The following is a 25051-nucleotide window of genomic DNA, read 5'->3' as shown; positions in this document are numbered from 1 at the left end:
TGAACTTTGACCTTTTGTTGAAGATACGCCTGTCCATAGATGGATGAATTTACTTCTGGGTTCTCAGTTCTGTTCCATTGTCATCTTTTTTTTTTTTTAATAAATACATTTTTGAGGCTGGCCTACAAATTTAGGACAGTTGTGTCTTTCTAGGGAGTTGAACCTTTCATAATTACGAATTTTTTCTTAATCTCTGAGGTTGCTGTTTCTCCTAAGATCTACTTTGTTTGATATTTATATTGGTAGGATCAGCATTCTTTTTTTTTCTATTTGTAGATACATTTTTTCAACTTTTTACTATCAACTTTTTGGTGTTTTCTTATTTTTTAATAGGTATGTTTTATAAGGAAGTAAGTTCTTTTTTATTGTTAATCTTTATTGTTTTTGATCACACATCACAGTATTTAACTTATAAATAAATGATTTACAGTGTCAGTTGTAGCTTTGAAGTTACATTAATGAATAATGCATTGCAGTTTTTTTCCCTTTTAAAATAAAAGGCAAATAGCTTCGTGGTCAGCATTTTCTTTTTTTTTTAATAATTCGTTTTTTATTTTAGTTGAGAGCATACACAGCAGAACATAGCACCAGTTCAAGTTTCTGCATGTTTAATTCAGTGACATTGATGACATTCTTTGAGTTGTGCAACCATAATCACCCTCCTTTTCTGCATTGTTCCTACCCTATTAGCATACTGTCCATCTAATCTTTTGAATTGCTGTTGTCAGTTTGATCTCATATAAAAATAAAAAACCAAACCCATTGTCACTGAGTTGATTCAAACTCATTGTGACCCTATAGAACAGAGTAGAACTGCTCCCTAGGGCTTTGAGGGAGTGGCTGGTGGATTTGAACTGCCAAGCCTTTGTTTGCAGCCTTAGCTCTTAAACACTGCACCACCAGGGCATATAGATGGATCTTAAAGGAGCATAATGCTCAATAGTTGCCTTATTTTTTAATCCAGTCCAATACTTTGTCTTTTAATTGGAGCATTTAGTTTATTTACGTTTTATATAGTCATTAATATATTTGTGTTTAAATCTACCATGGTTTTTGTGTATATTGTTCGATTTCTTTTTTCTTACCTGTTAGATGTTTGTTTTTCACCTTTAATACTTGTTTTAAAAATTTTATTCTGTATTGATATATTTTCTGTTATAGTTTTACTATTCTTTCAGTAATTAGCCTAGAAATCACAATGTATACCCATAACCTCTAGAAATCTAATTGAGTAGTATTTATCACCCTTCAATTTACTTGTCATTGTTTTTTTTAATATATTAATCCTATGTATATTTTAATCCCTATATTATTAACATAGTTTTTTATAGTCAACATTCATTTGTATTTACCTCATAATTCCATTTTCATTGTCTTTTCCTTTATTGCCTTTGAGCTTTTATCTGTGATTTTTCTTATGTCTTAAAAAAAAACCTTTTAAGGTATACTTTTGTTCTTGTCTACTGGTGATTAATTCGGTGAGTTTTTTGGAAAAAATTCAATTTTTTTTTGAGTAATTGAATGAACAAACCACATTGCCGTTTTCCACATTCCGATATAAATGATATTATTTTCACATTTTTTTGTCCTTTCCTTTTGTCGTTTTCTTTGAAGTACTTTAAAATTAATTGCAGATATATTATTTTTACCTTTACATTCATATGTATGTTAAGCAATATCGATATCTTCATTAATAACTGATAACTATTCTTAACATAATCAACTAAATTAACAATTTTGTTATTTACTTTTAAATACATAATTAAATTTTTCTAAGTATCACAAAAATAAAAATTTACATTTGGTTTATTTGGATCAACAGATACCATCTTCCTTCTGAAATGTATTTTCACGTTATAGCATTCTAAGTTAGCAATTATTTCTGCTAGTGATTTATAATCTTTCCTTGTCTTCTGCCTTCCATTGTTTTTGTTTAAAAGTCAGCCGCCAGTTTTATTATTTCTCTCACTTCTGAAGCTGTTTTTGAGATTTTCTCTTGATTTTGTTTTTCAGCATTTTTCTGTGGTGTTCCTACATGCAATTTCATTTGTATTTATCCTGCTTGGGATGCATAGGATTTCTTGAATCTTTGACTTGCTCTCAGTTTTAGAAAAATACCAGTCATTAACTCTTCTCCTGATATTACTTCTGCCTTATTTTCTATCTTCTCTCTTTTAGTGTCATGTATGTTATACCATGCAGCCCTGGTGGCGCAGTGGTTAAGAACCCTGGCGGCGCAGTGGTTAAGAACCCTGGCAAGCTATGGCTGCTAACCAAAAGGTCGGCAGTTCGAATCCACCAGCTGTTCCTTGGAAGTCCTATGAGGCAGATTTCTCTGTCCTGTTGGGTCGCTATGAGTCGGCATCGACTTGATAGGAATGGGTTTTTTTTTTTTTTTAATGTTATGCCATATCACTAACTCATAACATTTTAATCATTTTATCTCTCCTTTATTATGAATATTTTCTTCTTATCCATCTTAGTTACTTATTCTTTCTTCTGCTATCTTGTTATTTATGGGAGAAAACCGCCCTTTCCGCCACTTGACTGCATTGTTGCTTGTGTTATAAATCATGAGTCCGCTTAGATATGCGAGTATATTTCTGTTTCACTGGTCATTTTATCTAGCCTTATGTCAGTGTCCCATTGTCTTAATTACTATAACTTTATAAACTAAAAAACCAAACCCACTGCCGTCCCGTCAGTTCTGACTCATAGCGACCCTGTAGGATAGAGTAGAACTGCCCGAGTTTCCAAGGAGTGCCTGGCGGATTCAAACTGCCAACCTCTTGGTTAGCAGCTGAAGCACTTAACCACTATGCCACCAGGGTTTCGTACTATAACTTTATAAATAAAAAAGTCTTAAATCTGGCAGTATAAATCCACCAAGTTTCTTTTAGGTAGATTTTTGTTTTTGAAATTGAGATATATTCACAATGCTGTGCAACCGTCATCACTATCTAATTCAAGAACATTTCTTTCATCCCCAAAACAAAACTCCATTCCCATTGCAGGTATTCTAGCTTCCTCTTCCCTCACCCTTCCCCTTGCAACCAGTAATCTGTTTATATCTATGATTTACCTACTCTGGGTATTTTATGTAAATAGAATAATACAATACATAGTCTTTTGTGTCAAGATTAATCCATATAGCATGTATGAGTTCTTAATTTCATTTTATTCCCAAACAATAGTCCATTGCATACATGTATTGCATTTTGTTTATTCACTCATCAGTTGATGGACATTTGTGTTTTCATTTTTTGTCTGCTACAAAGAATGATGCTCTGAACATTTCTGTACAAGCTTTTGTGTGGGTATGTTTGTTTTCAGTTCTCTTGGTTATTATATACCTTGGAGTGGAATCCACCAGCTTTCTTTTTCTTCAGGATTGTCTTGAATAGTCTATAAGTCTTTTTAACTTCCATTTAAATATTGGAGTCAGTTTGTCTGTTTCTATTGAAAAAAGCTGTTCTTTTTATTTGGAATTGGAATGTAAATTAGTTTGGGAGAATTGATATCTCGATTATACTGAGCCTCGCAATGCATTAATATGGTGCATTCCTTAGTCCTTTTAGGTGTCGCGTTTCTCTTGACAATGCTTTGTAGTTTCCACAGCAGAAGTTTTGCACATCTTTTGTTAGATATTTGATTTTTTTATGCTATTAATAAGTGACATTGTTCTTAATTTTATTTCCTATACTTTTGCTAGTTTATAGAAATAGGATTGATTTCTACATCTTTATATTTTTTATTTCTTGTTTTATTGTGTTGTGTAGGACTCCCTGTATGATGTTGAATAGAAATGGTGGTAATAATCATCTTTGTCTTGTTCTCAACTTTATATTCTTCATATGTAGTTTTCGAGGTCTTAGTGTTAAAGTAGAAAAAACTATCGAAAACAGATTATCTAAAAGGTTTTCAATTTAGTTTGTAGTAGCAGGTTGACTTATTCTCCTTGTTCATGATTTTTTGTGTATTTGTAGTGATTTACTTAGTTTTCCCATAAATATTGTTTGGGCATTAGGTTCTGCGCTTAGCCCAGCAGGTAAAAATTGTGCATAGTTAATATTGAAATCATTTAAATTACCTGAAAAGTACAGGTTTACTATAAATGCTTCAGTAAGTCCAATACTTTCCCCTTTAGAATTGGAATTAACAGGTGTTATAGTAATTTTTTTTTTTTTTTATAGTAAATGTGAAGTACAGATGTATTCCATTTTGGAACCAGGAATGTTTATAAGAGAGATGATTGCTCTTTTTTTGACCAAGCTTCGATAATTGAGTTCATATAAGTTAAATGAGATGTGATATTGTTGTATGATTGCATTTTAATGAAAAGTGGCTTTTTTTTTTTTTTAAGATGGGGAAATTTTTAATTATAAGAGGTCATACACAGATATTATAATAGCTTAGTAGAATTGGTGCAGTATAGCCATTGTGAGATATTACAGTACAAGCTATGCAGTCAGATTGCCTGGGTTTGAATCCCTTTTCAACTATTAATGAAAAAATTGCTTCACTTTGTTGAGCTTTGGTTTCATTATTTGTAAAATGGGTTAATAGCAGCACCTGCTTATGTGTCATTTTAAAGATTAAATTAGTTTATATAAGTTCCATTCTTAGCATATTGCCTTGCAATGGCTTTAGCTTCCTGTAGCCCTTCTAATTCCAGCTGTACTACTATCAGCCTTTCAGGCTAACTTCTCTGAGCCATTTTTTACTTACACATCTAAAAATGAGAATCATAATACCTGCCTTTTAGAGTTGTTCATCTGTTGAATGCAGTAATTCATTAAAAACAGTGTTACATGGGAATGTACACTAAATATTTGCTGCTATCCTAGTAGTAATCATTCTCCCATATACTTTCTTTTACAGGCCTGTTATAATATAAATGTTACTGCCTTTATTAGACTTAGCCCCTACCTCTTGCCTTGTACTGACTTGTTTGATTAAGTTTAGGAATTAAGTTTTTAATCCCAGCTTTTTACAAAATGCTTTCCACAAATACTGGTACACACTTAATGGAAAAAGAATTCTTTTGTGGTGGATTTGAACTGCTGACCTTTTGGTTAGCAGCCGAACACTTAACCACTGTGCCACCAGGGTTCCTTATAATGTTTATTTGAATAACATTGAAAAGGAAAGTCAAAGAGAGTTTTTAACTTGTAGAATTTCGTAGAGCCTTAAATGATGATGTGTTTATGGTGTATGGTAGGCAGTGTTTGCTAGATTTATTTGATTGTACATGAGACATGCTTCTTTTCATATCAGTATTCTGTGCAGCATATGCTGGGAAACACTGCCTTACATATACAGGACTTACACAGTCTGTGCTTTAAAATGGGGAAATAAATGTCTTCTCTCTTTTGTAATGATGTTTTTATCGTTGAATGTTTTTTGAGGGGACGGTAGGATGGCATGTTACTGCTATAGGAAGACTTATTAAAGGAAATTTCAGTTTATTTCTTATGCTCAAATTGTATAAGATTATTCTTATTTTGAATTACCATTTTAGTAAAATTAAGTATTTCTTCTGAAAATACCGTATTTTTTACACAAATAAAGCATGACCTTCCAAGCACCGCTGTGCGAATCCTCTTCCATGTGTTACTATTAAGGAAAAAAAAAAAATCAGCATAGCTTGCTTATGAAAATATCTTGTGGAGGGACGCTGCGGCTGGTAAACAAACACAGAAGACGCACATTATTTGTGTAAAATACATTATTTGTAAAGTCAAAACTATACTGACTTTAATTTTGCCTTAATTAAAACAATCATTTGTAGATCTCTTAGAACGTGAATACTGTTATTATCAGTATACTTTTACCATTAAGATTTCCGTATTTTATCCCAGATTCTTATCTTTTGAAATGAAAATTAAGTATAGTCTTAGTGGCAAAATAGTGTACTTCGAATACATACTTTCCTTCATCCTGTTTTTTTCTTTCCTTGTCTTATGCCAGTGAGTTCCTTCGGGGTTACTCCTGCAGTAGGTGGACTATCATCTGGGACAGTTGGGGAAGCTTCGACAGCCCTGAGTTCAGCAGCCCAGGTAGCTTTGCAGTCTCTCTCTCATGCAATGGCTTCAGCCGAGCAACAGCTACAGGTGCTGCAAGAGAAACAGCAGCAGCTTTTGAAGCTTCAGCAACAGGTTGGAGACTATTTGGCTCTTTGTTCATGCTGTCTCTAAACTTCAAAAGCTGAAAAAGTACTGTAAAAATGACATTATTTTCATAAAGGAAAATAGGGTGACCAGTCTGAACTAACCATTTTCAACAAAAATTGAGGTAAAGTCTCTGTGATATATTTAAACTTGTAACAATTATATAAATGCATCTTATTTGATACAAACTTGAGGGACTATAATTGATAATTTTTGTGAAATCTTGAGGGAAAATCCATTCCTACACTGCTTAATAAACATTCTCGATCAAACCGTCACAAACTTATTCTCTTCATTGGAGTGTACAACTTAAAACAACATTTTAAAGACCAATTAAATTAATGAAACTTAAAATTTAGTGATAATGATAGATGTTTTAGAGATTTCTTTGTGGTCTAAATTTAGCTTGTGGCAATTCCAGGTGGTAAATTTTATGAGTTTAGTAAACATGAGTCCCGCTACTTGTTAATACTTTGTTTTGAGCAGCACTTTGTTTCCATATTTACATTGAACAGTTTTGCTTCCTTATTACCTTTGGTTTGAAGAAAGTCGTAGTTCTCAATTATTCAGGAAATTTTATATTAATTGTTCATAAAAGTATATATAGCAAGGAGCCCTGGTGGTTCAGTGGTTAAGAACTCTGCTGCTAACCAAAAAGTTGGCAGTTCAAACGCACAAGCCACTCCTTGGAAACCCTGTGGGGCAGTTCTACTCTGTCCTATAGGGTCACTATAAGTTTGAATCAACTCAAAGGCAATGGGTTTTATATATAGCAAAGAAATGCTCCACTAATGTTGAGTCTAGATTGTTTTAATTTCATCTTTATTTAACTAGGATGTGGTTAATCGTGATTATCTCCATAATATGTACCTGTGTAGTATTCCCCATTACTTAGGTAGGCAGGATTAGTCTATATATGTCGCTTTTACCTCTTTTACAGAAAGCAAAGCTGGAAGCCAAGTTACATCAGACAACAGCTGCGGCAGCAGCAGCGTCAGCATCAGCAGGAGCTCCTGTTCACAACTCCGTGCCTTCTAACCCAGTGGCAGCCCCTGGATTCTTCATCCATCCATCTGATGTTATTCCACCCACTCCGAAGACAACACCACTTTTCATGACTCCCCCACTCACCCCACCCAATGAAGCAGTGTCGGTTGTGATTAATGCAGAACTTGCACAGCTTTTCCCAGGCTCAGTCATTGATCCCCCAGCAGTCAGTCTGGCTGCACATAACAAAAATTCCAACAAGTCCAGAACGGTAAATTCTAGTGATTTAAATAAGTGCTGACTTATACATTTAAAACTATTTTGAAGTATACTCTTAACTTTAGAACACAAAATTTCATTCTACGAATTTGTTATAGCAAATATTTCCTTGTATCAAATTTTATAGAAAAGTAACTTGTTAATTTGATATTATGGTTAGTTTTTATACATAGAGAGTAACATCAATATGCATGTATACTTATTCTTTTCTAGAATCCGCTTGGTTCTGGTCTAGCCCTTGCAATTTCTCATGCTTCACATTTTCTTCAACCTCCGCCTCACCAGTCCATTATTATAGAGCGAATGCATTCAGGTAATCTTTGATTTTCTCAAAACATTTTTCTTGTTTAGCCTTTTAAGACTTAATAGCAATTCAGTTTTTTACTTTGCACGTCAATTACATCGCTCTTGGGTAAGTACATTTTACCAAGAATAAACATTACATAGGACTCAGACGCTATGTTCTTACCAAGTTGAAGGGAAGAATGCTGCTGAGTAGGTTCATTAATTCTTTTCAAACAGTTGATTTGATCTTTACGTGCATCTTGCTTGTCGAAATATGGTTGTCATAAACATCTGCCTCTATTGTGGTTGCTCAATTATCATTACATTCAGGGGTGAATTGACCAGTAAGCAAGGTATGCCAGGGCACAGGCTTAACTGTGTTTACTTACTCTTTTGAAGTGCACAATTTCACCTGTTTTTCACCACATCAGTGTGGTGGCGATGTGAAAAACAGGTGAAATTGTGCACTACAGATGAGTAAGTAAACACAAGTAAGCCCTTGCATACCTGATTTTCTGACAACAGCTGACAGAATTACTGCTTATTATAATAATTGTGACTAAGATTAATAACCCTTCACAGTCTCTGGGTAGTATAAATTTTATCTAAGATCGTACTGTGCTTATATGCTAGAGACTTGTGATTGGCATAGGTGATTTCATTTATTGCGCCTTTACTAATAACCTATGTTGTTATTGTTGTTAGTTGCCATCAAGTTGGCCCCTGACTCATGGTGTCCCGCACAGTGGGATTGGACTGCAGTGATTCATTGAGTTTTCATTGGCTGATTTTTGGAAGCTGATCACCAGGCTTTTCCTCCTAACTCAGAAACAAGAAACAATTCTTACCTTATGGTCCTACCAACTGTTAGTTCTGGGCTTGAACAGCGGCAGAATTCAACACAATCCTCAGGCATATAGCATAGGAGGAAGTAACGTGGATATTCTACACACTGTAGCACTTTTCATTATATGAACAGTTAAACCATTATCTGCTTTATTATAATGGGCAGTTTCCTATTTGGAATAGGTGGCTAAAAAAAAAGTCTGATGGCGTTTCTCCTCAACTAATCATGCGTTGATAACATTAGTCTTCATGACACTTACAGTGAAAATTTATCATGTAGTCTTGTGAGTGTGGTTGTTTTATACTGCTGTTTGGGTTTTTATCCATGAAAGTGACTGTGGCACATATGCTGCCCGAGGAAGAGAATTGTTTTTGGCTAGATGTTTAATAATTTTTTTGTTTAGGGAATTACTGGTAACTACTTTTTTTTTTTTTTAATAGCTTCATTGAGTATGGTACTAGTCCTAGCAGTTTAATTTATTTGGGTCCTTCACTGTAAAAGGTAGCTGGTAAGGGTACTCTAACCTTTGCTCACTCCATCCTAATGAACAAGAAGAAACATTACTGATAATTTAGCTTATCGTTTTACTAATTGAATTTATCTTTGAAATGTGTGTGAGATGAGAGATACAGATTTGCTTTCTTCTATTCTTCTCAGTTCATTCTTACCTTGTATTAGTGTGAACATGTTAGACATGCTGAGTATGATATGAGCGCTTGCTTAAAAAACACATACTAATTCTTATTGTGGCCCTTAAGACTAAGCCATTAACTTCCTCTGGTACTGGGCTGGAGAAAGTGATCTATACTGTGGGAAAACATTGTTCGAATCATTGAGATAGACTATATATCTCCATTGGAGGATCTTCCTGAGGGATTTTATAGTGTTAGTGTGACTGCTTATGATTTTGGCCTTGTACGTTCACTTTACATCTTAACCTCAATGTAATACTGCAACTTCATAGCAAGTTATACAAGGCTTAAGTTAAACTAAAATCAAATAATACAGTTTTGTATAATTAATGCGTCTAGCGGTGACATTAAAAATAAATGGCCTGGTTGAAAGACAAACAGATAGGTTCTTTATAAAATTAAAATATATACTACTTTAGCTGATTTAATTTTTTTATGCTAAGGTTTTAAATGAAGATTATATGTACAATTGATTGCCTTCATACTAATACTCTTGCATATTTTTGACTGAAGTCTTGGGCTTCAAAGCCAACGTTGATTGGGACTTGAGAAAATTTTTTGAATGAGCCTTGATAAGGCTATTTTTACTCATTTATTTTCCCTCTTACTTATTTGTAGTTTAGTAAGTTCATCTTGTATTTTAAAATGAGTGCTCCAAACTGTGTTTGAGTGAACATTTGGTTAATTGAAACATGGTGTTTTTGTCAACTGTTGTTCTCTGTCTCTCCTCTCACTTTCTGTTTCATAGGAGCAAGGAGGTTTGTGACCTTGGATTTTGGCAGACCAATACTGTTGACGGATGTATTGATTCCCACTTGTGGAGACTTGGCCTCCTTGTCAATTGACATTTGGACGTTAGGAGAAGAGGTGGATGGAAGGCGATTGGTAGTGGCAACTGATATAAGCACCCATTCATTAATTCTTCATGACTTAATACCACCTCCTGTGTGCAGATTCATGAAGGTAAAGAGCTTCAAAGAAGTCGATTAATGTGCTTTTGATATGCTTCTGACAAGCTATTAAGACTACTCAGGCATAATACTTAAAAAGTATAACTATATGTTTTAAAATAACTTGCTCAAATTTTTATTGTAGCAAATATGTGCATGTATTTATAATTTTTTAATTTCAGATCACCGTCATTGGACGTTATGGAAGTACAAATGCCAGAGCCAAAATCCCACTAGGTTTTTACTATGGTCACACCTATATCTTACCATGGGAGAGTGAACTGAAGTTAATGCATGATCCTCTAAGGGGAGAAGGAGAATCTGCAAACCAGCCAGAAATTGACCAGCATTTAGCAATGATGATTGCCCTACAGGAGGATATACAGTGCAGGTTAGTGGAAAATCACAAATATATTTTAATGTCATTGAAACTCTATATTCAATGTTTTGCTTCTATTTCTGTCAAGAAATAACTTTTCTTTGGTGTATGGAAAAGAGCAAAAAGAAGTAACACATTATAATAATAATATTTAATGAAGAAAAATAATAATGATTAAAGAATTTGCCGCATTTATTAGTACTTAGCAATTAATCATTTTTAATGATCGTATGTAACATGTTTTAGAGATTTAATCCTTAGTGTGTATTTTTACGTTGTATCAAGGGAAGATTTCAGGAATTATTTTGTGCATTTATTTTTTCCTTACAGGTATAACTTAGCTTGTCATCGATTGGAGACTCTCTTGCAAAGTATTGATCTTCCTCCTCTCAACAGTGCTAACAATGCACAGTATTTTTTGCGAAAGCCAGATAAGGCAGTTGAAGAGGATAGTAGAGTTTTTTCTGCCTATCAGGATTGTATTCAGCTCCAGCTTCAACTAAACTTGGCTCATTATGCAGTACAGAGGCTCAAAGTAGCTCTGGGTGCAAGTCGAAAGATGTTGGATGAAACCTCAGATCCAGCAGATTTAATTCAGACATCTTCCACAGAGCAGTTACGTACTATCATCAGATATTTATTGGATACTTTGCTCAGCCTTCTTCACTCTTCCAATGGTTTGTATTTAGGCTAAGTACTTGATAAGGCTGGGAGTATATTTGATGTGATTTTTGTTGCGGGTTTTAGGATTTACGTGAATGCTATCTGGGCATTGTAAATTTGCATATTATTTATAATGTGAATATTTGTGATATGTGTGTTTAGATTAACCCCTTTTTTCCTCTTTATTTTTATTTTTCTTCTTAAATGGATTTTTGATTATTTCTTGAGTTTTTGCTCTTGATGTGACACATCATTGTGTTCCTGGAAAGTAGTAAATATTGTTTAACAGTTCGACAGTGAAACATCTCACAAACTGCTAACCTAGTATAAATCTGTAATTTTTTATCAAGAGGCTATCTGTGATAATCAGAAACACAAAGACACATGCACATACACACACAGGGCCATCTGATACACATCAGATGGCTGTGTGTATTTCTGATGATCACAAATAGTCTCTGGCTAAAAAAATGAGAGATTTATATTAGGTTAGCAATTTGTGAGATGTTTTCACTGTTAAACTGTTAGATAGTATTTACTGCTTTCCAGTAATACAATGATGTGCCACATTAATAGCAGAAACTCTAGAAAAGAAATAATAAAAAATTCATTTAAGAATAAATATAACTGACTTAAATGCTAGCTCTTCTCCAACTATTTAATAATTAAATTCCTACATATGAGGACTAAATAAATATGTAGCAAAATAGAATATGTGTCTACTAATTACTGGTAAAGAAGAAAACATATATTGGCATGCTGATTTTGATACCATACCATACCTTTAAATAGAAAATTTTACTATCTTCTCTCTTGTAATAGGGCACTCTGTTCCTGCAGTTTTGCAGAGCACGTTTCATGCCCAGGCCTGTGAAGAGCTCTTTAAACACTTGTGCATCAGTGGAACCCCAAAGATACGATTACATACTGGTCTTCTCCTTGTTCAACTCTGTGGTGGTGAAAGATGGTGGGGTCAGTTTCTCTCTAATGTTCTTCAGGAACTGTACAATTCAGAGCAGCTTCTCATCTTTCCACAGGATAGGTAGGTCAGAAAATATTGGCGAGTTGTTTGCTGGTAGTCATTTTTACTTCTCACAGTCAATGGATGGATTTTTGAAATCTTGTTTATGTGGATACTGAGTGTGGAATGGCCAGTAAAGGGCATTAGCGTTCTATGAAGAGGATTAACATGATGTTACTAGACTACATTCTTTAGTTTCCTATCAGGTGATGCCATTTTATATGTTAAATATATTTTTTTGAGGCTAAGACAGAGTTTTCTCAATCTTCTGTATATTCCTGAATTCTTGTGGATAAAGTTAGAAAAAATAACTAGTAGCTAGGAAAAGAGTTAATTTTGAAACCATGCCTCCAGATATAAATCTTGCTTACCCAACGTGAAGAAAGCATTCTACTGTTACGCTATTAAATTTCAGTGTAAATTATTTTTTAAATAGAATGATTAAATTGATGGTTACTGAACATTTTCTTTACATCTTTTTTTTTTTTTTTTTAGGGTCTTTATGTTACTTTCCTGCATTGGTCAAAGATCACTTAGTAATAGTGGAGTATTAGAAAGCTTACTCAATCTCTTGGATAATTTATTGTCACCTCTTCAGCCACAGTTACCCATGCATTGGAGGACAGAAGGTAGTAATTTAAAACAGCGATCTTCAAAAAAAATATAAGATACCTCTAGTGCCTTTATAAAATGTCTGCTCTGAAATAACTTATTTTAACATCCATTGCTGCACATTTTGTTAATATATTTGTGATATAGACATTTTAGCCTTGATGTTACTGACTTAAAACAAAATTGCCATATTATTTTTGCTTTTTATGATCTGTTACTTTTTTAGTATGTGAAGTTTGACCTGGCAAATTGTTACAATATTCTTTTTTATATTATCATAATTGAAGTCAAACTCTTCATTACATCAGTTTAACCTTTGAAACACAGTTGGCTGTTCATGTCAATAATGACAGGTTTCAGTTGAGCAACAAAATTGTTATAGGGTTGAAAACATTGGAGCATAGTTTACTGCCATATGAATAATAAGTAGAGGATTAGGTGTTTTATTTCACATGCCCACAAGTATAAGAATCAGCATGTTATATACCTTATTTTCTAGATTATATATTATTACCTGTTGGCTTCATCCTACCCCTAATAATCTATTTTGATTCCTGAAACCTTTATCTTTGATTAGATTTATTGTGCTAATCATTTTGTGGCAATAGTCTTCTAGTTTTGATGCTTATTACAAACAAATATTAGTGTTAGTAATGATATGGTGACTTTAGATGTATAAAATGTTTCATCTAATAATTATTTTATAAGACCTTATTAGGACTCTTACATTCACCTGGATATTTTATTTTGCTCTTATCTCGTATAGGAGTACTAGATATCCCCATGATCAGTTGGGTTGTTATGCTGGTGTCCAGGTTGTTGGATTATGTGGCAACCGTTGAAGATGAAGCAACAGCAGCAAAGAAACCTTTGAATGGTAAAGACAGGGAGAGGTTTCTGACAGGTATCTGAAGTTTATAATAATATGTTGGTGGGGATATTAAGAGTGACTCCGCAGTTGTTCCAGAACTGACTGTTGACCCGGAGAGACCAGCTGTATGTAATTTATATAAAATATAAATTATATAAATTAACTTCTCCAGGAATGTTTTTAAGGATAGGATTTATTTTTGACAGAATTTACTGACAAGAACTTTTGGACATGATTTTAGTTTCTACATATAATCATGTCTTTCACAAGATTTTTTCCTTGTGCTTATTTAAACACTTTAGAACAACATAGATATAGATATGAAAGGGAAACTTGTGAAAAGTTCTTGTAGTTTTCTATTTTTTTAGTATACTGTGTCATTCCATTTACCATCATAATACAGTTCTATTTGTTAACTACAAATAGCCTTTAGTTTAAATAAAGAAATTTCAAGATTTTTTGAGTTCTAATATTTCTACATGGGCTTGAGGCACAGAAAATTTTAAAAATTAAAGACTATCAAGTTGGAAGATAAATTTTTTGTTTCTATCTTCACAATTAACAAGGCTTTTCGTAAAGGATTTGAGATAACTAAATCTGGTATGTAAATACAGCCATTTATTTCCCCCCAAATTGGAATTCAGTGCATTTTCAGGATCCAAATATAGAGAAAAGTTCTCTTGAGATGTTTTATATCATGTTTGGGAAGACGATGGGAAAGTCCTCTCACAGGGAATTTGCCTTATCTTGAATTCTTTTTATAAATTCTGTATATCTATGTGTCAGTGCACTGAACTGTAGGATTATAGAGATAAGATATACAATTAAAATATATATATAACTACAATATAAAGTTGAAATATATATATTGAAAGTCTTAGTTTTTATATATGTTATCCAGATACACTTGAAACACACTGGTCCTTAATTGAGAGGAAGAGTCAGACTTAAAGAATAGTCTAGGCATATTCCAAAAAATGAAAATAAGTATAGCTAAACAGCCTGGTTTTTGAACAGTCCAACCTTGTTTTGGAAGCCATTAAATCAAAATATTGAGAATTCTTTTTTGGTTTCTGCGTAAAAGTATATGAGTTTGAAATAGTAGTGAGCATTTGTTGTTAGAGTTGAGTGACATTGTGAAAGTGGTGGTGTACAAAGATTAATCTCAAACAACTGTGGAGGATGGTTGCTGTTATCTTCAAGGAAAGATGGAAAACTAAGAACTCTGGTCTTAAATTAGGGTCTAGGTAAGAACAATGACAGTTATTTAACTTTTCTAGGGTTCAGATCTTCCAGCAGTTCTTTCTAATGGTTTCCTTAAAAGATGCTTTGTCATGATTGACACATTTATAATTTTGCGTTTTCTGGATGTAAAAAGTACTATAAAATCACATTTAACAGAACTTTAATAGAACTTTTCCTTACCTTATAGGTAACCAGTGGAGTTTTATTAACAATAGTCTGCACACTCAGAGCTTAAATCGGTCTTCCAAAGGCAGCAGTAGCCTTGACAGACTCTATTCCAGAAAAATCAGAAAGCAGCTTGTTCATCATAAACAGGTAATTGTCAAAACATTTTAACATTTGAGAATATTGTTTTGGAGGTTTCATGAGATAGATTTGCCATCGAATCTTGGGTATGACATTTCATGAGCTATTTACCTTAGGGAAATTTTTAAAACATTTTTGGGACTGTGTTTCCTTATTTGTAAAATGGTGACTATGTGTAGCTTACAGGTTTTTGGTGATTTTTAAAAAATTGTCTACGTCTTTCAGTCTTCATGTTTGGAGCTCTGTTGGTGCAGTGGTTAAAGTTCAGGCTGCTAACCAAAAAGTCAGCAGTTCAAATCCACCAGCTGCTTCTTGGAAACTCTATGGGGCATTTCTGCTCTGTCCTGTGGGGTTGCTATGAGTCGGAATTGAGTCGACAGCAACAGGTCTGGGTTTTTTGGGGGGAATGAACCGTTAAATAATGTACAGAGTGTGGTGTGAGTTTCCACTTGTAATAAGTGTAATAATTGACATCAGTAATGATATCCCTCATTCCACACCCTCTTCTGAATCCGCCTTGAATTTCTGGCAGTTCGCTGTTGAAGTACTGCTACAGCCATTTTTGAATGATCTTCAGCAAACTTTTACTTGCTTGTGATAATTTCCAAATTCTGTTGGATCACCTTTCTCTGGAATGGGCACAAATATGGACTCTTAGAGTTGGCTAAGTAGCTTTCTTCCATATTTCTTGGCATAGATGAGTGAGCACTTTCAGTGCTGCGTCCGTTTGTTGAAACATCTCTATTGGTATTCCATCAATTCCTGGAGCCTTGTTTTTCACCAGTGCCTTCAGTGCAGCTTGGACTTCTTCCTTCAGTACCATCGGTTCTTGATTATATGCTGCTTCATGAAATGATAGAACATTGACCAATTCTTTTTGGTACGGTGACTCTGTATTCCTTCCATCTGCTTTTGATTCTTCCTGTGTTCAATAGAATCTTTCAGTGGTGCCACTGGAGACTTGAATTTTTTCTTCAGTTCTTTCAGGTTGTGAAATGCCGAATATTCTTCCCTTTTGGTTTTCTAACTCCAAGTCTTTGCACATTTCATTATAATAGTGTACTTTTGTTTTCTTGAGCCGCCCTTTGAAATCTTTTGTTCAGCTCTTTGATTTTATCATTTCTTCCATTTGCTTTAGCTGCTCTACATTCAACAGCAAGTTTTAGAGTCTCTTCTGACATGCATTTTGGCCTTTTCTTTCTTTCCTGTCTCTTTAATGACCTTTTGCATTCTTCATGTATGATATCCTTGATGTCATCCCACAACTCATCTGATCTTTGTCATTAATGTTCAGTGCATCAAATCTGTCCTTGAGATGGTCTCTAAATTTAGGTGGGATATACTGAAGGTCGTACTTTGGCTCTCGGAGACTTATTCTAATTTTCTTCAGCTTCAGCTTAAATTTGCATAAGAGCAATTAATGGCCTGTTTTGCTGTCGACCCCTGGCCTTGTTCTGACTGATAACATTGAGTTTTTCCATCATCTGTTTCTCAGATGTAGTCAATTTGATTCCTGTATATTCTATCTGGTGAGGTACATGTGTATAGTTGCCATTTATGTTGTTGAAAAAAAGGTATTTTGCAGTGAACAAGTTGTTAGTCTTGCAGAATTCTTTCATGTAACCTCCAGTGTTGTTTCTGTCACCGAGGCCATATTTTCCACCTACCGATCCTTCTTTGTTGCCGACTTTCAATTTGCAGTCACCAGTAATTATCAATTCGTCTTGATTGCATGTTTGATCAATTTCAAGCTTCAGGAGTTGGTAAAAATCTTCAGTGTCTTCATCTTTGGCCTTAGTGGTGTGTAAATTTGAATACCGTATTAATTGTTTTTCCTTGTAGATGTATGAGTATTATCCTATCACTGACAGCATTGTGCTTCCAGATTGATTTTAAAATGGTTTTTGATGATGAATGTGTTGCCATTAGGATAGTACCCCGTGTAGATTGTCTTCTTCCTTTTGGTATATTAATGATTTTTTCTTGTAGGGATTCTTTTATTTTGTTATCTCAGGTTTTGTACATCTTACTGTATATAAATGATTTCTTAAAGTATTGTTAGGGATCATGTAATATTCACTCTTTTGTGTTTGGCATTACTCAAAGTAATGTTTTTGAGAATCAGCCATGTTACTGAGTTTGTCAGTAGTTTCCTCTTTTTTATCCCTGACTACTATTCCAGTGTTTGAATATTCCAAAATCTGTTTGTCCAACAAAGCCGTCTGAAGACTTGTCTTCAAGGGTAAGAACTGAAAATGGAGAGAGCTTGAAGTCAGGTTTGGGGAATGACTTTTCTTTTATCAGCAACACAGTTAAAATTGTATTACTAGAACTCTTAGGGAATTACTTAGTCCCCCCCTAATTTCTGTGAGGAGTATTATTTACTTTTTGTTTTTAATACAGTTTGTTGTAAGATTTTTTTTCCTTGTTGAGACATCACAGAATCATCCAGTGATATGTATTTCTTAAACTTTTATAGTTTTCTGAAAATTTTCACGTTTGTATGTAAACATTGGTTATTCTATTTATTTTTAAGCAACTTAACTTACTAAAAGCAAAACAGAAGGCGTTGGTGGAACAGATGGAAAAAGAAAAAATACAAAGTAACAAAGGATCATCATATAAACTTCTGGTAGAACAAGCAAAACTAAAGCAGGCAACATCAAAGGTATGATCTATATGTCTTAATGTAATTGTCTCAGAAAAGCCAATGTCCCTTTTTTTATTTCAAATTATTTGAGTTCATATGTATATTTAATAATGATCAGGGAACTTAAACATGTGTTACTGTGCTTACGAACAGAAAATTCAGTCTCTTCTGAAGAAGACTTTCTGGGGTGGGGGGATAAGGTAGCTTTTCAACCAATGTAATATATGATAAATGTGAACTTACGTATTCTTCTAGTATTTTATCTTGAAATTGGAATGTGCTCTAGTAAACTGACCACAGAAGACTCAACAGAATGTATAGTTTTGCTTTTTTTTATGTATTAGTTTTGTATATTAGTTTTATACTATAATACAAAAATATATAAGATGTTTGTAACTATTATTATATTGGTCTTAAAAATAAAATTAATATATAAAGTGAAAATTTTGGCATCCTTTTTTCCCTTAGTTACATTTTTAGAAGATTTTCGAGGCTAGGTTTAGAAGTGAAACTGGCTTTGCATCTGATGGTTCTCAGAAGGCTCAAATACAGCATGTCCTTCCCAAGTAAAATTAATTCAAGTCATTAAAAAAATAATTTGATACGTGGTTTCAAAATTTGGGGGTAAAACATTCATAATCTAGTTTGTGTATTGTCTTTTTATAAATATAAAATTATTTCAACATATTTTGAAATAACGAATTAATACTTTAAACTTGAAATTATAATAGTTTTCTTTACCATTTGTAATCTGTTCTTTCACAACTGTTTTAATCTACTTCATTGGTTTGTATGAATTATGTTTTAATAATCTTTACTGAAGATATTAGATTTCATCTAATGTCCTTTTTGTAGAAATTAATTTTCCTGAAATTCTATCTCCCATATGTTAATCTGAATAGAATGTAATGTATATTGTTCAGTATGCTTTTAATAATTTTTACTTTTTGAAGCTTATGATTTACTTTAGAAGTTTAAATTTCCTGAGTGATTTTCATTCCATAAATAAATTTGTACTGAAACAATTTTTATTAAATAAGCATATTGATTTAAATATTGTGAAATTCTACGTGCAGCACTTTAAGGATCTAATTAGGCTACGTCGGACAGCAGAGTGGTCCCGTTCTAATTTGGACACAGAAGTTACAACAACAAAAGAAAGTCCAGAGATAGAACCACTCCCATTTACTCTGGCTCATGAGCGTTGTATCTCAGTAGTCCAGAAACTTGTTTTGTTTCTCCTCTCCATGGATTTTACATGTCATGCAGATCTCTTATTATTTATTTGTAAGGTAAGTAATCTAATGTTGTTGTTGTGTCCTTTTCAGTTGACTGAGACTCATAGCGACACTATAGGACAGTAGAACTCCCCCATAAGGTTTCCTACGCTGTAATCTTTAGGGGAGCAGATCAACAGGTCTTTTCTCCTATGGAACCATTGGTAGGTTTGAACCACTGACCTTTTGGTTAGCAGCGAAATGCTTAACTGTTGTGCCACCAGGGCTCCTGGAGTAAACTAGTAAAAGCCGTTGCCGTTGAGTCAGTTCTGACTCATTAAAAAAAAAAATAGGCGTTATTTATTTAGAGTAAGAAGATTAGGACAGGATGCAGTTTTTATTTGACTTTGATGAATAAAAATCATGGTTTTTCTGTTGGTTTTTTCATTTATGAAGTTAGTTTTTTTTAAAGTGTGCCTCAAAGGTGTTTTAAAAAATATTTGTTAGTTATACATATCCAGAAACTGGATTTCTTTTTAATCTATTTAAATTAGATTAATGTAGATTTTAAAGGTAGGTAATATGAATGTTAGTCTTCAGCTTAACTTTTTTGTATTATTTACAGCTGTATTAATTAAAATAGGAGATACACAAGTTACTGTTAAATTGCAGTAACGATAGACTTCTAATGCCCTGAAGGCTTTCATGTAGCATATTCATTGTTCATAGAAATTACTCTTAACTTACCCACCTAGATTTTTAATCAGACTTTAATATTTGATCAGTGACATTACAGTTCTTTTGCTTTCCATTTCAAGTAATTATTTTGATACCAAAAGCATAACTGATTATTTAACATTATTACCTCAACACTACAGTATTAGTAGATACCTTTTTATTAAAAAAAAAAAAGATAATTGCTGTTTAAGTGTATGTTCTCATAAAATGTATTACAGGTTCTTGCACGTATTGCAAATGCCACGAGGCCAACTATTCATCTGTGTGAGATTGTGAATGAACCCCAACTGGAAAGACTCCTATTACTTTTGGTTGGAACTGACTTTAATAGAGGAGATATATCTTGGGGTGGTGCATGGGCTCAGTATTCCTTAACGTGTATGCTACAGGATATTTTAGCAGGTTTGTCAGGATTTATTTTTCACGGAGTATGTCAAAATTAGCATGTCATTGCCTGACTAGATAATCTTTAAAGGAAACCAGAACCCTCCCAGGAGCACAAAAGTGCTTGTTAACAGTAGCTGCCATTTAGAATTACTTTTGTATTTATTTGAAAATTGTGATTAATATAAGTCCTTTAAGAGGAGTTAAGCTGTTAAAGTGCATGGGTATTAGAGTCCATTCTGCTTCTTTACCATTTCAGCACCACTCACTAGTCCTTTATGTGAGCTTGAGGAAGTCAGTCTCTCTATGCCTCAGTCTTCATTTGCAAAATAAGGTTATATTTTATATTTTCAAAGTGAAGTACCGTCATTATAAGATTATTGTGACAAATTAGTGAGTTAATATATGTGAACTGATTATAATAATAACTTTTTGTACGTTTTAAGCACTTTCTCTTTTCTTCTGCTAGTTACTGGTCTTTGGCATTTGAAGATAATGCAGTGGGTCATATCATTTTGTTGAGTAGTGGGGATTTACCTCACTTTCTTCTAGTGTTGGTAGTGTATTCCATCATTCTGTAAACTATAGGAAGAAATGTGGTTTAATATGTTTTGGAAGTCTACGTATATATTATTAAAACAGTTAGGACTGTTTCTTTACATGTAGGAGAATTGCTGGCTCCAGTAGCTGCAGAAGCCATGGAGGAAGGAACAGTGGGTGATGATGTAGGTGCAACAGCGGGCGACTCTGATGACTCCCTTCAGCAGTCTTCAGCTCAGTTGTTGGAAACTATAGATGAACCTTTGGCACATGATATAACAGGTGAAATATGTTGAGTTATGCTTTATTTTAAGTGTTTTTTAGCTTTTTCTATTAAATGAAAATATAATGTTTCAAAGTGAGGAATGTTAGTAAAGCATGGAATTAATTACATTTTTCTGTTAGGTTTTTGGCTTTAGAAACAAAATCAGTTATTTTCTTGATAAATATATATTTTGCTTTGAATTCATGAATGAACGCTTGTTACAGTAGACTACTATCTTCTCTAAATGCACTAATTATTGTGATGTAGTTCAGTTTGCCTGTGTTGAAGAAAACACATTCTAGGAAACGCAGTTAAAAATATGCAATCCTGAAAATTGTTGTTGGGTATGCCATTAAGTCATTTTTGACTCATAGCAACCCCATTGACAGAGTAGAACTTGGCTGTACTCTTTACAGAGCAAATCATTAGGTTTTTCTCCTGCAGAACCTCTGGGTGGGTTCAAACCAAAAAAGTTTTGATGGTTGTTATTTAAGATTGAGGTTTGGATGTTCCTTTTTGATGTATTTTTTCTTTACTTTCTTTTGTTTTTGGTGTTTTCTTTTTAAAAATATGTTTGTATCAACATGCAAAACCAATTGTGATCTGACTACTCCTTATATTTCAGGAGTCTGTTTTGGTCACTCCACTGTATATGCCAGATGCCCTGGTCATTTTTAATCATCTGTTCATTCCTGAACCTTAAGTTCTTTCATGCTTTTATCCTTTTTCCCTGATACTGTCTTTATCTGGCAGGGACTTCTTTTATTTTTGTAATGAACTTCCTATCTAATACCCATAGAAAACTTACCTTTCATCACCACAGTAGATCTGGGGACTTTGCCCTCTGTGCTCCCTTTGAACTTTTGACTCTCTCTCTGATAATACTTATCCTGTTGTAGTTTTTTAAATTTTCTATACTGCAGCCCTGTCCCTGAACTTCTATTAATTTATTGCAAGGTGGGGATTTGTTTTATTAATCTCTGTATATTCAAATCCTACTACAGTCTAGTATTTGCTAGATGTTGTATAAATATTATGGTGAATAAGAGGGTGCGCAGGATGGTAAAACAGGATGTTAAGGGATAGAGAGCTAATTAAGAATTTGGAGACATCTGAGAGCACAACAATTTCTACATAGTTCACAAAAATAAGATGAATAGCAGTCTTATAACTTAAATCTATGTTTTTGTTCTTAATACTGGGTAACATTTCCTAAAATATTGGATGTAGCATAATGAACGTTTTTATTTTGTTTATTCTGGAAATGTTGTTGAGTATACTTAATAGCAAAGTTTATTCACCTTGATTCAACAAGAGCTAATACTGTGATCTTATTTTCCTACGAAATCGGGTATCATTGCATTGGGGTTTTAATTGCATGCTTATGGGATGATACAGTTGTGTACTTATTAGTGCTTGTCGAATGTAAAAATTTAGAGATTTTTATATTAGTAGAACTATATATGTTACATGCAAGGAAAACAACTTTTCTGGTAACAGAATACAATGTAGTGGTTAAATTTTATGCGAGGTACTTTACTAACAAAATAATTTTCAATTATTTGAAGGCGCTCCTCCTCTTTCCTCTTTGGAAAAAGATAAAGAAATTGATCTTGAGTTACTTCAAGATCTAATGGAAGTTGACATTGATCCTTTAGATATTGATTTGGAAAAGGACCCTCTTGCAGCCAAAGTCTTTAAGGTATGATACATTAGAATACTCTATGCAGCTAAAGCCTTTCATCTTACAGTTTTGGCTTAGTAATTACTTAAAGAGGAAACTATACATATTTATCACCAAATGTAACTCATTATTTAGTGTACTCAGAGTGTGTCAGATTACTATAGATACTAGTTTTTTTTTTTTTTAATACCAGTGGGATACTATAAAGAAAACTGTATCATTTTAAATAATGTAGCCACCAAAATATATTATCTTTCATATTAGTAAAAACCATTAATAAGCATGGAGAGATATAATTATGGCTTACCCACATTCTAAGCAGCCATTTAAACCACATCCAAACTGAGTTCATTGCAGATGCTACTTCTGTGTTAGGCTCAACTTTTTCAAAAGGAGATTAAGAGCATTAGTTATCTCTCAGGTTCTAAACAAATAAGAATTCTTAGATTTTGGCAGAAAATGAAGGGAATATTTATTGAACCATTCCTAGAAGATTATTAAGATCGTAAGTGGATTTTAGCAATTTAAAGTAGGGGGAAGGTGTTTATTTTCTAGATCTTTTTGAGTTTAGATAATGTATCACTCTTAGTGAAGAGTCAAAAATAAAACACATTTTTCTCTTTTTATTTTTTTTAAGCCAATAAGCAGTACATGGTATGATTATTGGGGTGCTGATTATGGCACCTACAATTACAACCCTTATATTGGTGGTCTTGGAATTCCTGTAGCAAAGCCACCAGCAAACACAGAGAAGAATGGGTCACAGACAGTTAGTGTTTCAGTGTCTCAAGGTAAGTGTGTGTTTATATTCTAAAGAATATGTTATTCTTAAACCAAGTTCTAAATTTATGTACACTTTGTCCTTTGAGAAAGTTAACCTGGATATGTGCTAGGAGGCTTTAGTATGCAGCTATGCATGAGTGATATTCAGAGCTGTCTGTTACTCTTTTAATCAGTTTGGAGGGACTTTTATTTATGGCCCATCTTTCTGTTTCTCTCCCTAAATAGCACCTAGCAAAATCTGTCGCTGGGTTGAGTGGGATTGCCAATGGTTTTAATTAAGTTTTCATTTATTTTCTTATCTTTATTAATAAACTTGTACTTTAGTTACAAACAGAAAAAAACACATTAAATATTATTTTTGTCATGTAGAATATATCAGATTTATTGAATTTTTAAAATAAAATCTTTTTTTGTTATGAAATTATCACACATTTACTGAAGTTCTAAGTACAATACAGACAACTTTTATTATTCTGAGAGTAAATTGTTAGTCTGATGTTTTATATATTTATTTACTTATTTTAACAAAGTAGGTCATTTTTCTACATAAGCAGATCAGGAAACACATTCCATCAAAATTAGGAAATTAATATTACTTCTTTGTAACACTCAGACGTTGTCCCATGATGTCCTTTATTCAGAAGGATCCAGTGCATAATCATGCATTGCATAGCGCTCTTTTTGAATGCAGCAGTTCCTCAGACTTGGCATTCATCACCTTGATATTTTTGAAGATGAAGGGCCAGGTGTTTTGTAGACCGCCCCTCAGTTTGAGTGTGTATGCTGTTTCCTTATGATTAGATTTGAGGTCATGTATCTTTGGCAGGAATATCACAGAATTAATGCTCAGTTTTTGTCATTGTATCTATCAGGCATCTAGTAATTTTGATTTGTCAAATTACTGGTAATATTAAGTTTGATCACTTGTAAGAGGTTTTGTGGGGGGTAGGGTGGCAGAAGGGAGATACTTTGAAACTATGGAAATATCCTATTCCTCACCGTGGTTTCCTTTTTTATCCAGTGGGTTATAATATGTTGCTATCATTATTTGTTTTGATATTCAGATTTTCCCAGATTGACCGGTGGGATCTCCTTCATGATAATCTCTCTGTCCTTTTACCATGTTCTTGTCATTTCTTGAGCGCTTCTGTATTCTCTGGCACAATAGATGTTCCAGGCTAATCATTTACTTTCCCTGCCCTGTCCCTGAAATGCCCACATTTCTACAAGTAGAATGGTATTGCAAAGCCTTTTAGTGGAGGAATGTGATTAAGAAACCAAGATTTGCTATTTTGGTCACTGTTTCCAGGTCCTTTCAGTGGGCAGAGCTAGGAAATAGTGTGTGTTTACATATATATGTATGTGTATATTCATACATAATACATAACACATTTTCACACACATGCAAGTTGTCTGTGCATGTTGTGTCTGATTACAGGCATTTTGTATCTATATTTATGTATCTGTTTATATATTGAATGCT

At 33.5% G+C, this 25051-nt stretch overlaps 1 protein-coding gene across 15 annotated transcripts in view; it reads left to right on the top strand.

The window, feature by feature from the left end:
• Positions 1–25051, top strand: part of BIRC6 (baculoviral IAP repeat containing 6) — a 582018-nt gene that overhangs the window by 330661 nt on the left and 226306 nt on the right. For 9 of the 15 annotated variants that reach the window (XR_002787222.2, XM_064277234.1, XM_023555261.2 and 6 more), the window contains 16 exons: positions 5971–6158; positions 7111–7428; positions 7650–7749; positions 10009–10223; positions 10393–10601; positions 10920–11266; positions 12075–12294; positions 12769–12902; positions 13652–13789; positions 15189–15316; positions 17844–17975; positions 19034–19249; positions 20131–20314; positions 20963–21118; positions 22670–22803; positions 23423–23576. Coding sequence is in view for 14 of the 15 variants with exons in the window: in XM_064277234.1 (XP_064133304.1) it covers positions 5971–6158; positions 7111–7428; positions 7650–7749; positions 10009–10223; positions 10393–10601; positions 10920–11266; positions 12075–12294; positions 12769–12902; positions 13652–13789; positions 15189–15316; positions 17844–17975; positions 19034–19249; positions 20131–20314; positions 20963–21118; positions 22670–22803; positions 23423–23576 (2973 nt within the window). In the remaining variant the exon portion in view is untranslated. The remainder of the gene's footprint in view (positions 1–5970; positions 6159–7110; positions 7429–7649; positions 7750–10008; positions 10224–10392; positions 10602–10919; positions 11267–12074; positions 12295–12768; positions 12903–13651; positions 13790–15188; positions 15317–17843; positions 17976–19033; positions 19250–20130; positions 20315–20962; positions 21119–22669; positions 22804–23422; positions 23577–25051) is intronic. The other 6 variants (XM_003416066.4, XM_010595851.3, XM_023555258.2 and 3 more) reach the window with 3 other exon arrangements.

This window comes from Loxodonta africana, chromosome 26 (assembly GCF_030014295.1).
Source record: "Loxodonta africana isolate mLoxAfr1 chromosome 26, mLoxAfr1.hap2, whole genome shotgun sequence".
NCBI lineage: Eukaryota > Metazoa > Chordata > Mammalia > Proboscidea > Elephantidae > Loxodonta > Loxodonta africana.
Note: the sequence above shows the minus strand (reverse complement) of the source record. Positions and strands in the feature narration are given on the sequence as shown.